The 17,684-nt window shown below is 35.5% G+C and overlaps 1 protein-coding gene across 2 annotated transcripts in view; it reads left to right on the forward strand.

Annotated features, from left to right (window-relative positions):
• Window positions 1-485: 485 nt before the first annotated feature.
• Window positions 486-17,684, forward strand: part of LOC115424366 (WD repeat domain phosphoinositide-interacting protein 1-like) — a 35,163-nt gene continuing 17,964 nt past the window's right edge. Inside the window, exons 1-3 of one of the 2 annotated variants that reach the window (XM_030141585.1) lie at window positions 486-836; window positions 7,146-7,228; window positions 15,062-15,228. In XM_030141585.1, coding sequence (XP_029997445.1) covers window positions 739-836; window positions 7,146-7,228; window positions 15,062-15,228 — 348 coding nt within the window. In that variant the 5' untranslated portion in view covers window positions 486-738. Of the gene's footprint in view, window positions 837-7,145; window positions 7,229-15,058; window positions 15,229-17,684 lie in introns of both variants that reach the window. The other variant, XM_030141584.1, reaches the window with a different exon arrangement.

Raw genomic sequence — 17,684 nt, forward strand, 5'->3', positions numbered from 1 at the left:
TTACCAGACGATCAGACAGTCAGACAGGATGAGCAGGAGAGACAGCACAAAAGGCCTTAGTTGTTGTTTGCCTGCAAAATCTTGAAAATAAACCACTTGAACTATATCTTTGATATGGACACTGTATTTTTGACTGCGTAAACCACAAACCCATGGTGCATCTAGGGGTTATTTGAGTATGTTAAAGTCTTGAATTCAGTCACCTTTAAGTTGATTTAATTTTGATGATAAATAGCCGCTACATACATAATAACCTGATCGTAAAGGAAAATACCCTGAGAAATGGAAAGGACCTTTTGGCACTTCACAGCTTCCATACAGACTGTAACCGTTCGGCCATTCTCTGCAGAGGATGTTGGGGGGGGTATCACATGGACTTGACACAAACAAAGCTTCCAGCCAATTAAAACTCAGCACTACAAAGCTCGACCAATCAAAGTAGCCAATCCTAAGAGGCGGAGCTATGACGTAGTGCAGTCAGCTGTTGGTTGTTTTGCTTCTTTTCCCTCTTTATTTTTCCTTCAGGGTGTAGATTATCCAGCTCCAGCAGAACTCCAACTTCACCAGAATCGGTGTCGGTTCGGTTCGGTTCGGACCTCTGGCTCCCACTCAGCCGGAGCCGGGGCACATTTCATCCGCAGTGGAGTTGTCTTCCGCCGACATCGAGCGAAAAGGTGCAGCCGATCCCAGGCCTCCAATCCAGGGCGGAGGGAGGGAAGGAGGTCGCTGGGAATCGGGATGGAGACGACGGCTAGTGGCGGAGGGCCCGGCGGACCGGACGGACCGGACGGACCCGGTCGCGGGTTCGGCTGCGCGTCCTTCAACCAAGACTCCACGTAAGCAGACCCAGTGGGCCAGGGGGGACAGGGGGGACAGGGGGGAGTGGACTGACACCGGTCCAGATCCACACAAACACACAACCGGACACTATATGACACCTATAGTAGGCTACACAGTAGTACAGTAGAGCTGCAGCTATCGATTATTTTTATAATCTGTCGACTATTTTCGTCGATTCGATTAAATTTTTATTAGTTTAGTTTATTTCGAATATGCAACAAGACAAAGTAATCTCACTTAGTCCTTAGAAATAAAACAGGTAGTTAGAAGTCGTAGGGGGAAAAAAACAACTTATACATAGACATGACTTCATTTGGACATTCGAAAAGGAGTGGGAGGAAGTAGAATTTATTTAATCCCACCCCTTCTCCACACAACAGTCTATCCTATAGCTTCCTATCAGCAGAATATATGAAACATCAAGACCCTTAGATCTTTTGTAAGCAATTAACCTCACTTATTATCCTCACATACACATACTTACACACCCATATTGACATATCAGAAAAGTAAATAAATACATACATACATAAATCCTTGAAGGCAACACAAATAATACACAATTAAGTAAACAATAAGACAAAGTAAACAACAGCAGCAATCAAACAAAACATAACAATCAACAAACACACAAAAAACAAGGAAGAAACAAACAAAAAAAAAAAGACAAGACAGAATTTTTTTATTTTTATTTAACCTTTATTTAACCAGGAAGTCCCTTGAGATGAAATCTCCTTTTCGAGGGAGACCTGACCAAGAGGCACATCAGTACAACACAAATGAACTAACAGAGTATAAAACTACATACAATTAAGACAACATAAAATGACTAGAAACATAAAAGCTAAAAACCAGTTTAAGAATAGCAATTACACACTTCTGTTAGACAGTTTGATAGAAGAGATTTGAAATCACCCAAGGAAATGAAATGCTGAAGCTGAAGTGAGTTTTGCAAATTGTTCCATGAGCAAGGTCCATCGTAGGAAAAAGCTGTTTTACCAAGTTCAGAGTGGACTCTGGGGACTCTAAGGAGGAGCCGATGTGATGAGCGAGAGTTGTATCCACTGGTTACAATATTGATGTAACATAAGTATTAGGACCCTCTATCTTTATACTGGGACCAGACCATCTGTTTATATACCAGTTTAAAGCAGTGGATATTTTGGCGTTGCTTGCGTTGGATATCCAGACTGTTCCAAAGTTTCACTCCACATACAGACACACAAAAACGTTTACGAGTGGTTCAAAATTTTGGTAATGTAAAGTCTCCAAAACCTCTCAGGTTATGAGTACTCTCCCAAATTGTGAAGTTTTTTTTGTATATTACTTGATAGTAATTTGTTGAATGCTTTGAATAAAATTATTGATGTATAATATTTTGCAAGGTTGTGGATTTTTAATAGTTGATTAATTGAATATGCCAAAAGTAAAAATGTGAAACAGACAAGTCTGAAAATGACAAACAACTTCTCTTTTGTTCCTGAACCAGCTGAAACAACAACCACAAAAAGCATAAAAGTTAAAGGATTTATAAATTGAAGAAAAAAATCAACAGATTGATCGATTACACAAATGATCTAAATATATCGAATTCTAATGGAATGCCGTTACTACCATTACTATAGCGTTACTATACCGTTACTGCATATTGGACATCTGCAGCTCCTCAGCAGCAGCAAAACATCACATAGCCCACTAGTGGTTCCCAAACTCAAAGTGGTTCCCAAACTCCTGCAGGTTAAAATGGCCAGACCAAACTCTTTAATAACTGACAGAGGAAAAGGAGTTACTGTAAATAGATGTAAACAGCACACTCTAACGTAGTCTAATGAATGCATCAAACAGCTTATGTTGCAATTATCTGTAAAGCGCAATAATTACAGTAGTTTTCATGCCATTACAGTGGATAGTGGATTAGAAAAGTTTGGACAGTGTTATTAAATTCACTGATGTGGTCTGTACAGTTCATTGCCAAACCCTGTTTTGACACTTGTGACTCAGAGTCTGTCTTCACCAAGCTCAGAGGTACAAGGGCAGTAAAAGAGCAGTCTCTTAATCCCAGTTTAGCTGATGAAGCAAATGTGTTAAAAAGAAAAGACACTAGATTCTCAGATAATATATATTTAATGAAAGAGTGTAACAGTATTATTTTACTGCATGTATTAGTAGAAACACAAAATCCAGCTTTCCAGTTTCCATTTGTTAGATTAAGATTTTTTAAACAGTAACTCCTGCAATCAACAGATTGGCATTAGCATTTCACAACAGAGTTGTGTAGTTGTTGTCCAAATGACTAACTGTTGAAACTCCCTAGAGCTTATCAGTATCAGAAATGTACTCTATGTACTTTATGTTACTGACTGATGTACATTTATGTTGGGGAATGAAGATCTAAAACTTATAAGCCACTGGAATCTTTTGACAAAAACATCTTAAAATCACTTTAACTTCCGAAATACAAAACTTCCCAGTCTGCTGTTGTCTTCATCTGTTATCTTGGTCAGTCCATAGACCATATATAAGAGGATGACTGGGTTACTGCGGTGTCATCCTCTGTTTTTCATACTGACGTTTTGAAGACAGGAGTTTGGTCATCAGCACTGTGGCTCGAGGTCAGGGGTGAGTTCATGTTAAACACTATCTTACTGACTTACTTACTGAGTAAAACAGTAAACTTCATCAAGCATATTTTGGTCTAGTAATTAGAAATACAGTCAAGCTGTGACAGATGTTTGTTTTCAGTACCCAGAGGCTCTGACAGTCAGGTAAGGGCACTGTTAATCACACCTGTCAATTAAAACCTGACAAAGCAGACAATAAAAAAGGCTCTTTTGTGTTGAAATTTTATTAATGAAGCAGTAATTTACAGATGGATGAGAACACATATTAGAGCTTTTAAATAAAGTCAATGTCACCAGAACATTGATGCCAACTTAACACTTTTGTTGCTAGATTTTGCAACTTTTCAGACTACCCTAGCAACAAATTTAGCTACTTCTAAAATTTGTTTGGAAACTTTTTAGCAACTTTTGAAAAGTGACTCAAGTGTAGAGTGTATCTCAACAGGGGCGGTACCCCGCATAAAGACACTGTGTAAGCGCCAATTTGTTTTTGGCTGGGAATATTGTACTCAATATCCCCCCTTTCCCCCGGTCCGGAATTGTTCGGGGGGGGCGGGGGACGCAGGAGGCTTATGATGCCATTGCGCTAAGCCCATCGCTTCTACAACCGCCAGAATATTACACACCCTGTTTTTTTTTTTTTTTTACACACCCTGTTCCTCCATTTCTACCTAATACATTGCTTCTAGTGACTTTTAGAATCAGAATCAGCTTTATTGGCCAAGTATGTGAACACATACAAGGAATTTGGCTTTGGTTTTTACAATGCTCACGACATAGTTCCGACATGAACCCAGACAATAGATACTTTCCTTACTGAGGAGTTGGAAACACTGCCCCAGAATGACTCCTGGATAAAATCAGCGACTTTTTTTTTTTTTTTTTTTTGAGGGAAGCCCGTTGCTCGTCTATGGGAGCTGCATCTAGAGGTCATCAGCTGTATGACCCTTTAAGAGACTTTCACTGTGGCTCCCATTTGCAACTGTGGTTCTTCCTTCTTGGACCAAACTAACTGATAATCAAATGTTTTGCTTAATTTTTGAAAGTTTTAAAATAGCCATATTGTGAATTCTACCTTTAACTACACATCATTATAACAGGCCTGTTTGACAGATTGCTCAGTTTGGTCAAAACTATAAAGATAAGAGATAAGAAAACGCATTGTGAAAGACAGGGTTGTGTGCGTGCACATGTACTTATCTGTGTTATGTGTTAAGTTGCCCCACAGACATTAACATCTCAGAGAGAAGATAATGTAGAGTTTATGCTTTTCACACTTTTGCTCCAGTGTGAAATGACTAATTTTGTCTGTAAAATGTCTTGTGGTTAGAACTGTAGATCTAGCCCACAGTGCCTTTGTTCTGCTGCATCAATGAAAATGTACCATATTATGCATGAAGCTGTGCAGGTTTCCTCCTGCTCAGACACAGGATGAGACAGGACAGGAATGTACAGATGCCATAGCAGGGTATGACACCGCGGATGGCCGTTAAGAAAATAAGTGGTGTAAAACAGACAAATAGGCAGGTGATAGGAAGTAAGAAAAGGCTGGTTCACTTGCAATTTTAAGGTGTTTTGATGTCATTATCTTTCAGTTTATGGATTAAACCAGTTTCAGTCTAAATGTATGTGACAATAAACAAAGAAATGTAAAAGCAATTTCTGGGTTATGCAGTAAATGGCCAAAGACGCCATAAAAAATGTAAAAAGATGAAACTGCGTTTGGTGAAAATGGCATAAAAGACATAACAAAATGAAAATGCTACTGAAGTCTCTGATTTACTGCTTGTTTCATTCACGATTAATTTTGTACATCTAAAATCAGACAAAAATTACCTAAATGAAATGATTTAAGACACCTGACTTTTGCCTTTAATACTCTCATTTCCGGGTCCAGGGTTTTTACATTTTTTCTGTAGTAAATAAGTTGAATTGATGCTTCTACTTTTACCACAGTTGACACATCTGTTCAAGCCATGCTAACGTCATATCATGCAGTATCTCTTCTCTTGTACATCATGTAGCATTAGCAAGCACCACATCACACTGTGGATCCTTCATCCTATCTAATTTTATGCGATACAGTTCTATCAATGCTACATAACTCCTGGAAGTCTCAACATCACAGTTCCACTTTACTATTATCACACACACTCAAACATTCACCACTAGTGTTATAACTGACTGTAACATGTGGTTCATATTTCTGTGTGAGCACCACTCATTTTACATTATGTACAAACTGAAAAATTAAGGCACATGAAATGAAAATAGTTAGATGTTTGATTACTGTAGGTTTTCTCATTTGTTTTTATTTTAAAGTTTTTTCTAGAGTTCAGAATGTTACCAAAGATGCAATTGTTTTATTGTTTTAGTTCAGAAACAGTAGAATTCACAGAATAGTAAATGGTCTAAGACATAATTTGCAGTGTAAAGTGCAAAATAAAGTGTAATGTTCAGTATGATGAAGGTGCAAAATGACATTTAAGTGCAGACTGACATGAGGTTTATGACCAGAATATTAAGTGTATGTAAACTGGGTTATAACTTCTACATAATCTATTTAGTTGTGAAGCTTTTAGACAACAGCATCATCACCCCACTGCTCTGCTTCTACTGATACTCTGCTGATACTGCTCAGATAATCTCTTTGTTGCCTAAACAAATGTCCACTAGAGGGCTCTCTTAAAAAGGACAGTGAGCTGAAACGCAAGTGAACACACCCTCAAAGACCCGAATATCCACCAGTGCTCAAAACCATCTACTGAAGTAAACGGTTTAATACCTGTTGATCCACTAATCCTATCAATACATGTAAATAATTGGTATAAAATACAGTTCATCATCTTTTCATGGTCATCAGATATGACCCATTTGGACGTTCAGAGGCTCCGTAGTGAACATGGAAACACTGTCCTCTTCTATAATATTGATTAACCACATGCATAAATCCTACCCAAATTTTATTATGTTTTATTTGATTTATTTATTATTTTTTAAATTCTGTATCTTGTCTTGTTTCTATTTTATTCAAGATGTTTAGTTCCTCTTTTTTAAAATTTTTGTTTCATTATTATTGTGATGTAATGCTATTACTGGTTTTCTGTTTTATTGCCCCGGCTGTTTAGTGGATGTGTACAATGCAAAGTGTTAGCTATTAAAATTATATGTATGTTGTGTGTTTCTTGTCAAAAACAAAATCAATCAAAACTTTGATTATATCAAAAAAACTAAACTAAACATTGATTCACCAGTAAAACCCATGGAATTTGATAAATGACAGTGGATGGAGACACTTGTTTTTATATTCAGTTATTGACATCAGTGCTGAAAAAGTGACTTTGTGAAGTCAGTTTTCTTTGTTTTGATTTAATAACCTTTGAATTTACTTTGAGCTTTTATGAACAACTGCATGATCAGTAAATTAAATATAGGAAAATACCTGATTTTCACCGAAAAATGCAGAGGATAATATAATAAATTGTGCAAAATCACTTGCAGAAGACAAAAAAAGTCATTTGGAAGTTGTGGCAAAAATAATTTTGTGTCTTTAAGGGTTAAACCACTGTGCATCGTGTTCTCACATATTTTAATATTTCCAATTCAGGGCCAAGGACATTTTCTTCTACTAAGGGTGAGAGTCATGTTGTAACATCATGCAGATGATAACTGTATATGTTGCAGGTCACTGGCTCTGGGAACAAGGACTGGGTACAAGCTGTTTTCTTTGACCATGGTGGAAAAGCTGGACTGCATCCATGAGAGTGGTGAGTACAAAGTCTAATTGTCCCTTCAGCTAAAGTTAGACTTTTTTTACATTATTCTTGTAATTGTATTTATCATGGTATACATTTGGTCTTTAGGGTTTATTTTGTTCACATGTTCAGAAAATATTTCTTTGTTATCTAATATAATAATAATAATAATAATAATAATAATAATAATAATAATAATAAATAATCCTAAAATCAGAGTTTACAGATCCACTTCTCTATTGTTACTTCTTATTACATCTTTCATGTCATTTTGTTTCATCTTCTATATATATATTTTTAATCCTTTACAATCTCTTAATTTTGCTGCATCTTTCACAGCATTTTCATCTTATGTCATTAATATTGTCATTTTTCACCTCAATTTTGTCCTTGACCACCCTTTAGTCTTGTTTTCTTTTTAACAGCATTTTTGTCTTCTTTGACATCTTTGTCTTTTACAGCATTTTCATCTTTTTGTGCCTTTTACATTTGTCTCACATCTTTTATGTCATTTTGATCTTGTTCCATCTTTTCTCTAATTTTTCTTTTGTTGTGACCTTTACCGAATTTTCACCTTGTAGCAGCTTTAATGAAGTTTTCTTGTTAAATAACATTATACATTATTTGCTTTGTTACATTTCTCTCATTGTTTTTGTCCTGATTCATCTTCTACATCATTTTTGTCTGTTACAACATTTTCATATCATTGCATCTTTTATGTTTTTATCTTGTTGCATCTTTTATATTATTTTCAACTTTTTTTTTTTGCAGCTTCCACGCCGCATTTGTCTTCTATCTTTTACATCATTTTGATACTTTCATATTGTTGCATCTTTTTTGTAATTTTTGGTTTGTTCATACTTTAAAAAAAAACAATCATCCAGTCACGTTTTACATCATTTTAATCTCATTACATCTTTTCTATTACTTTTGATTTTTTGTGTCTTTTACTGCATTTTTACCTCATTGCATTTGTTACAATGTTTTCCTGTTATGCGTTATAGATCTTCACAATCTTTTTTTTAATAAACCACAAGCTAAGTGTCTGGTCTCTTCAGCTTTTAGTCACAAGCAGAAATCAGCTTTTCAAGTGGAAAGAAAGAATGACTTAACATTAATCAGGATAGTTAGGGACAAGAAAATGTTTCCCATAGTAACATTTTGTTGCACAGTGCCCAGCTCTACTGTGCACTTGCATGAAAAATCCAGCCATGTGTAGTTCAGAATTAAATTCCACTGGCTGAAGACGTGTCTGGAAGACTGGTTAATCATTCAACACAGTTCTGTAATGACGCCAAATATCCTCAAGTTTTTCTGGTTTCATGTCATCCACGCATCTCAGGTGGATCATTGGGTTTGTGGTTGTTTCTGTGATTCTGACGTGAAGAATCAGATCTGCAGTAGCAGCTGTTTCCTTAAACCAACTGCAACCCTCAGGCCATGTCAAATCCCCTCAGGTTCAGTGAGAAAAGTTCATGACAAACCAGCGCAGACTGGTTCTGTTTCCACACAGTGTTTAATCCTTCCATTGTTTGCACCTAGTTTAGCTTAATCTTTCTCCATGAAGCTTATTTGCATCTTTTTCCTTTCGCACTTTAATTGCAGACTTACAACTAGACTGAACCAGACAAAGGTTGTACATGCGCATAGAAACTGAGAGGACATTCTACAGTAATCAGATATTTGATGGATGGATTACATAGTTTCTTTTGGTTCTTTCCTGCTGTTTGTTAAATGCTTATTATTACATCCTATTGCTCAGAGTGAATTTTAGGAGAAACAAAAACATGAGAGAGTAAATATCTGTGTTAGTGTGTGTTTAGCATGGGGCTATAATACTATATTAACTCAATCAGTTCAGACATTTAAAAAAAAAAAAAATGTAAACATATATTTATTGTTTTTTCATTCATACAAAACCATCAAACACCATGAACATCTTGAACATGGCAGAGAAGAAATCGATAATAATATCTATCTATCTATCTATCTGTCTGTCTGTACACACACACACGCGCATATGTGTATGTATATATATATATATATATATATATATATATATATATATATATATATATATATAATGTGTGTGTATATATATGTGTATATATATATATATATATATATATATGTATATATGTATGTATGTATATATATATGTATGTATATATGTATGTATATATATATATATATATGTATGTATATATATATATATATATATATATGTATGTATATATATATATATATGTATATATGTGTGTGTGTGTGTAAATATATATATATATATATATATATATATATATATATATATATATATATATATATATATATATATATATATACAAGGTAAAATAAATAAATACATGAAGTGAAAATAAATAAAATAAACCTCAAAAAGATGACACAGTTATTGTGCTTAGAGTATTGAATAGAAATAACAAATTAAATAACATAATAAATAAAACTTAGGTATAGAGTTGAAATAAAACTGTTCATGTACATCCCCACAGTAAATGAAATATTATCTCAATTAGTCAGTTATTCACTACCCCTTCAATATCACCATTCTTAATTAATTCTATGAACATCTTCCAAATGTTATACAATTCTGAAGCTCTCTTTCTCATGTCAGTTTCTCAAGAGCCAAACGAGGTTAAATTAGTTAACCAGAAGTCAAGAGAGGGGCAACCAACAGTTTTCCAACATACCGCTTGGCTTGTATTAAACTTAAGTCAGCCATTTTTCCTTCTTTAGCAGACAGAGCAGTTGTCAGGATAAATACCTAATATACATAATTTAGGACTCAAGGTTATCAGACAAGATGTGATCTGGAAAACATATTTTAACACAGAATTCCAGAATTTGTGAATCTTATCACATTTCCACAAACAGTGATATAATGAACCCTGATGTTTGTTACACTTGTAACATAGGTCTGGTATATTAGGAAGTTCAGACATTTTAATTTGTTTTTATTGTCGGCTTACTGATCAAACCTGCAAAGTGATATTTTTGGTTGGGAATAAAAACCTGCTATCTCCCCTATTATAGCTTCAAACTTCAGTCTCCTGTGAAAGTTGTTTGCGTTCCATCGTAAGTACCAACATTAAAGGAACAGATATTTTTTTTTGTCATATTTCACAGTTTTGTGTTATTTAAACAGTTTTTTGTTTCTCCTGTAAAATTTGACAAAAGTCACATAGCAGGTTTTATCAGGAAGCCGACGTTATGCAACCTCCTGGAGGTGTTTGCTTCTGGAGGATTCTTTTGGGTTTCTGTAAATTGGCTTAAGAGTCTGGTTTAGACCAGCTCTAAATATAAAGTGTCATGAGATAACTTTTGTTATGATGTGGTGCTATATAAATTAAATTTGACTGATTGGGGTTTTTTTTGTGTCCCAATTCCAACCCACCTCCTTTATCTGGGCTTGGGTACCGGCTAAAGTGACCCAAAATAGACACTGGAGGAGGTACTTAGATTAGTTACCTCCACCAAGGAGGTTATGTTTTTGCCGGCGTTGGTTTGTCTGTCTGTCCTTGTGCAAGACAACTCAAAAAGTTATGGACAGATTTGGATGAAAATTTCAGGAAATGTTGGTACTGGCACAAGGAACAAATGATTAAACTTCGGTGGTGATCAGGGGGAGGGGGGCACTGATCTGCCTTGGCGGATGTCTGCACTCTCCAAGTGCTTTTCTAGTTTATTTGTTTGTTGGTTTAGTTTTTACCTTCATTTTCTTCAGTTTGGTTTGGTTTTTAACCTCATGGTCCATCTAGGAGCCTACAACAAGTCACAGTAAAACATGAATATTTTTAACCATGGCTCTATGGTTCTATTTCAAATCATAGTATAGTATAGTATAGTATAGATTACTGCTACTTTAAAGGACCGTGGTACGTGACCTGTTGATAATGAAAGGCTGATCATGTCAAGGAGGTGGTTGCTAAGTAAAGGTAAAGCATCTTTAATCAGCTTTGTTGGAACTGGGCCTAAGAGACAAGTAGATGGTTTGGATGAAGAGATTGTCAAAGTTAGCTGTTTAACCTCTATGGGACAAAAGCAGTCCATAGAGCCAAATAGACCAACAGTTAACTCTGGGATTCCTGAGTCTGATGGATTTAATGTTGAACTAGAATTTGTGGAAGACAGGAGACAATTAATATTATTTCTAATGAGCAAAATGTTATTGTTGAAGAAGTTCATAAAATGGTTGCTATGGAGGGTTGCAGGAATTCTAGGCTCATATGCACTGTGGTTCTTTGTCAGTCTGGCTACAGTACTGAACAGAAACCTGTGATTGTTCTTATTTTCCTCTATTAGTGATTAATAATAAGCTGCTCTAGCAGAACAAAGTGCCTTCCTTTATTTATTTAAACCGTCCTGCCAGGCTGAATGGTGTTCTTCCAGTGTTTCTTTTATCTAAAGTTTTTGGGTTAGTTGTTTTAAGTGGCGGCTCTAAGAATTAAACCAGGGAGCCCCTTTCCCTTGTTTTACAATCTTCTTTTTTAATGGAACAGTTAGATTTAATGTCTTTCACAGAGTCTGCTGTACTATCAGCAAACTTGTCAAATTGCGATGGACTAAAATTGACCAAGTTAGAGAAAGAATCTACTGTGAAGTTCAGATGTGGGATCAAATTGGGATTTCCTCCTTAAATTTAGATACAGCATGATCTGATAAATGTCTGGTATAAACATTTTTAGGAGGAAGGAACTCAATGAATAACAAAAATTCAAAAGATATTAAGCAGTGGTCGGAGAGGAGAGGATTTTGTGGAAAGACTATTAAGTCTTCAAGTTCCACAACTTAAGTCAGAACTAAGTCAAGGGTGTGATTCAAACGGTGAGCTGGTTTATGTACACACTGACTAAAGCCTGTCAAGTCTAATAATGACATGAATGCATTTCTGAGGCAGTCATCTTTGCCATCTACATGGTCATTGAAGTTTCCAACAATAATTACAGTACTTGATCTGTTTTAAGGACTAGACTGGATAGGGACTACAATAAAAATTCCTTGTATGGACCAGGACCATGGTAAACTGTCAAATAAAATAGGCTGGAGTGTTTTATTGGTTGGGTGAGAAAGACTAAGAATAAGACTTTTAAATAGGGGTGTAAGAAAATATTGGTTCAGCAATATATTGCAATATTTCATTTCGCAATACTGTATTGACATTAAAAAGTACTGTATCGATATTTTTAGGTATTTATTCAAATGCAGATATGGTGGAGGTTAATTTTTGTTTTTTTGTTTTGTTTATATTTTATTTATTATTATTTAACAAAATATTATTAAATAATGTTAGTTCCTTTGTTGGGATTGCACAAAAATAATGTTATGATGTTAGTTATGAACTAATAGAATATGAACATTTGAGCAGGATCTTTAACTGTACTGTCTGTAAAACATAATTTAAGTTTGAACACAGGAACATTTTGTGATATAGCATTAGATCCTGTTGTGATAAAATAAAAATGTGTTTAGTATTTGTGCATATTGTAATTGTAATATGTAATTCAATTCTTCAAGGAAATAATCATTTAAAAAAAGAAACAAACAAAAAATGCCTTTTTCGCAGTATCATGATATATTGTATCGTGATCCTAGTATTGTGATTTGTATCGTATCGCCAGATTCTTGCCAATAAACACCCCTACTTTTAAATGAATTAAAAATTTGGCTTCAGTTTGGGATTTCATTGTAGAACCGAATTAAAAATGGCTGTGACTCCCCCTCCTCAGCCTGAGTCCAGAGGAATATGATTATTCATATATAGGTGACTATGAGGAGTAGCTTCATTTAGGGTCACATACTCCTCCTCACAAAGCCAGGTTTGTGTTAAACAGAATAAATCTGTATGATAATCTGATATAATATTGTTTATTAGTACAGCTTTGGATGTTAAAGCGCTGATGAGATCTTTATCATCTGATGAGTGAGAGCTTTAAAGTTTGTAATAAACCTTCAAACTCCATGGTAAACCTATCAGTGTCACATGAGTATATCACATCACCATAGTCCAGCACAGACATAAATGTCACAGCAATAAGTCTATTTTTAGCCTAAAAAAATAAATTTGCCTCTGAAATAAAAAAAACTGTGTTCTATCTACCAGGCACCATTGACCTGGTGACTGTTAATGTGAAGCTGGTAATGACTTAACCACCAGAAAATGACTTCATCCGTCCAGGATCTCCAACTTAATTGCAGTATACTTTTTGTGTGCTGACCCACAACCAGACTACACAAACCACTGGGTGAGGAAGGAAAGTCTCAGTGGATGTAAGCATAGCAGAGACTACACGTCAGCAAAGGGGTGTCACAGTCGCCACATCCCAGCGTTGTCTGGCTCATTCCAGTGGTGACTTTAGTGGCTGGATGCCTAGACGAGGCTGAGCTCACTAATTACACACTCCTCATTGCTTTGTCGGGAACCTCTCATGGAAAAGTGTAGATCTTCCCCAGAATGCAGCTGTTTGGTCTGTAGTCAGCAATGTCACATTCAGTCTAATTTGCAGAATGATAGAGGTTTATGTCAACCTGACTCTATGATGTTGAATTCATATCATGATAGGATGCATTATTTAGAGAAATTTCACGACAAACTGATACCATTTAATGTAAACTACTACATTACTTCTAGTAAGCTAGATTTAGTTTTTAGTGTTCTGATGAAGCTGATAAGCCTACATACTGCGCTGTTTTCTGCACTGCACTTTCTTATTCATCTAACAGTCAAAACAGATGATACAATACATGATACCAGTTTTGACAATGCACGTCATGGACTGCATTAAAGAAGTTAATGTGACCCTCATGCATTGTAGACTGATGTGTTCAAGCAGTTTGACAGTGTCACCAACTTTGTTTTTTGGAGTCAGAAGGGACCAAATTTGGGCACTACATTACTGAAAACACTGACCACAATGCTAAAGGTTTCTGCTACTAATTGGCAATAGCTGGTGTAATTAGCTGACACATCCTATAATTCAAAAGGGAGTGGAAATCACTGTGCATTATGGACCATAATACACATAGACACGTAGCATTAGCCTGATGGTGACATTTCATATTTGGAATTTTATTTTTTGTGTCTTTTTTTCGTGTTAGTTCACAGTTTTTTGTGACAGCTGGTGTAAACAGCCACCAGATGGTGTTCTTCCCCTAAATACCAACTTTGAGTTGTACTAGCCTCTCATTTGTAGAAAATAAAACTCTCTCCTCTCATATTGTAACATATATGATATAGTAACAGGCATCGAGTACCTAGTAAAATGTTTCCTTTTAACTACGTGGGAGAAAAATGTAATGATTGTTTTGTTGTGACACTTTGACAGCTCTCTACACAGCAGTGGTTTTTGACCCTAATCCCAATTATTTACATTTATTAATAGGACTAGTGGATCAACAGGTAATAAACATTTTAGATCAGAAGATGCTTTTGGTCAGCGGTGACTGTTTGGGTCTTTATGGGTTAACACTGCAAGTCCCTTAACAATCTACTTGTACTTAATTAACTGGAAGTACAATTTAAAGCAAGTTATACAGTTATAGCTGTCATAAATCAGACCTGCAGAGAACCAGCTTGATGCACAATGGCTGGTCTAGTTCTGTGAGTAAGGTGAGATGTCAAAAGTCAGTCTAGTCTTCTTAAAGGAAAAGGCAACTTGAACAAATTGGGGGAAAAAGGTTAAAATAGCTGTTTTTGCTTTTGGGGAAGGTTGTGATATGGTTTTTAATTTCTCCTTTTGTGGTGTTATTGGTAGTCCAGTAAAGTTAACATTTCTAGAGATGTCTTGCTCACAATCTGTGTCTGTTTGGTCCCGTGTCGTCCCTCAGTAGAGACTCCAGATGTCTACATTGTGGAGCGTCTGTTCTCCAGCAGTCTGGTGGTGGTGGTGAGCTCTTCCATTCCGCTGCGCATGTACATCTACCACTTCAAGAAGGGGACAGAGATCTGCAATTACAGCTACCCCAACAACATCCTGGCTGTCAAGCTTAACAGACAGGTAAGGGGTTCATCATCAACACAAGTTCATCACATGGAAGAAGTCGTTCTCACATTTGATCTCTTATCTCATGTTTAGAACTGAAACGATTCATTGATTAAACGACTCAAATCCATTAAAGACGTTATTCACTTATAAATTTCCTGAAATGAAGCTTCATTTCCTTAATTTTGCTGCCACTAAACACTGGTTGTGCTGTTGTGTTTCACGTGAACACCAATTGTGACGCAATGACGCCAAGATCAACACAAATAACATAAGAGACGAGGACAAAAAGGCATAAAATATCTATATGCTCAAATTTCTACATTGGAACCATCACTTACTTCTTTAAACTTTTAAGCTTTCACACAAACATTAACAATATTTGGCTTTTTTTTTTTTAAGTTGTATATCAGTTCCATCTTAAGTTGTTAGTAAGTTAGTAAGGTGGATCCAAATGTGTTGAATACTGCAGTGCACATAGTGCTTGTAAATGTCATTTGACTTGTTTGTTGTTGTTTATATCTTTAGATATATTTAGATATTTATATTTTCTTATATATACTTTTATACTGTTGCTATTAGTGTTATTTCTATGCAGATATTTTTTCTATATCCTTTTACTTTTCTACTTTTTGTGGTTGTTGTTTCAGCCGGTGCTGGAATAAAGGACAAGTTGTTTGTCATTTTCAGACATGTCTTTTTAACATTTTTACTGTTTTTCCCCTTTTCAAATAATCATTCAGTCAAATTGAATCGAAGAAAATAATCACTAGTTTAATCGATTAGAGAAATAATCAATAGCTGCAGCTCTGCTCTTGTTATCAGTGTGATTGTTCACCAGTGCATTTTGCCACAGGGAAATTTATATAACATAACACACACTGTAATACATGCTGTAATAAATATAAATAAGAGCCATTGTTTTTGTTTTTTTGTTTTTGTTTATAATCTGTGTAGTGGACTAGTCGTTACTGTAGTCGATGACTAGTCAACTACTGAAATAGTCATCTGGTGCAGCCCTAATTTGCAACCCAACTAAACCAAATACAGACCCTCTACATTCATCTTTCTACAGCTGAAGGTTAATTTGAACTACCTTATATCAGAAATCGATTAATAATATGTAAAGGATGTATTAGTGTTGGCCTTATATAACACTACCATGTCAGATTTGACAAAGCTTCTCCAGAGTGTACTGTATTACATTGAGGTTGACATCTCCTGGACAGCTCGTGTCCATCAGCATCACCCTGCGGACCATAAAAAGACATGCTGAGACAACAAAAGCAGAGTCCTTCTGATCTGACTGACTCACAGAGCTTGAAAAGCCAGCACACAAACATGGAACGCTGCACTACTATTAGAAACACATTTCCAGTGAAGGAAAAAAGTAATTTACTGTAACACATCAACACCAGATGGGGACTACTCACATCACAGACTGAATGTTTTCATTCAGGGTGAGCTCTGTAGACTCCACTGTTAAACTTAACTGTTTAACACAACATTGGTTGCTTACTGGATGGCCAGACAAATGTTTCCAAGGACTGTAAACATCCTCTGCACACTGAAGCTTGTGGCCTCAGTCTGGAATAGTTTTATATCCGAGTCATACAGTCACGGAAAAAATAATTAGACCATCAAAAGTCATCAGAAACCATGGTTATGCAATCAATTACTAACTCCTGTGTGTATCGTGACTAAGACAGACAGAAAAGAAAACATGGAATGCCTAAAAGTACTGTTTTTGGTAGTACAATGCCATAGCTACTGATGTAAGAACTGAAGTGATTTAGGTTATTATCAAGAAAACCATGGAAAATGGCTAGATATCAGCTCTGAAATTAAACTCTTATGAGCTATTTTTGTTGTTATCATTATATTTATCCAAACACATGTACCTTTAGTTGTATCAGACATTAAAATGAAAGATATTCAAGAAAACAAGGGTGGTCTAATAATTTTTTCCACGACTGTATATTCAAAACCCCAGACAGAATTCAGTCCCATACCAGCCTAAGAACTTTACCTGCATCTAAATCATGAGAATAATTAGCATATTCCAGCACTTTTCTTCACATGATTTAAAGTTAATTATTTCATTGCATCAATAAAATGAGCATATTCCTTAATAAAATGAAGAAAAATGAAATAAAAAGAAGCAACATGGACAAAGATAAACAACATCCTCTGATGTGAATGGTTTGAGTGATTAAAATAATATATTAGTTTTAGTCTGAAATAACAGAAATTCGCTTTTTTGCAGGTTTTCTGAAATTAAAAAAACTTAAGACAACTTGAATGTAAACCTGATGTTAACTTACACCAATCAGCCGTAACATTCTGATCACTGACAGATGTGGTAATAATATTGATTCTTTTATTACAATGGACTTTTACTGGGTTGCATGTATTGGGCAGCAAGTGAACATTTAGTCCTCGAAGCTGTGTTGGAAGCAGCCAAATAAAAA

Source organism: Sphaeramia orbicularis, chromosome 8, assembly GCF_902148855.1.
Source record: "Sphaeramia orbicularis chromosome 8, fSphaOr1.1, whole genome shotgun sequence".
NCBI lineage: Eukaryota > Metazoa > Chordata > Actinopteri > Kurtiformes > Apogonidae > Sphaeramia > Sphaeramia orbicularis.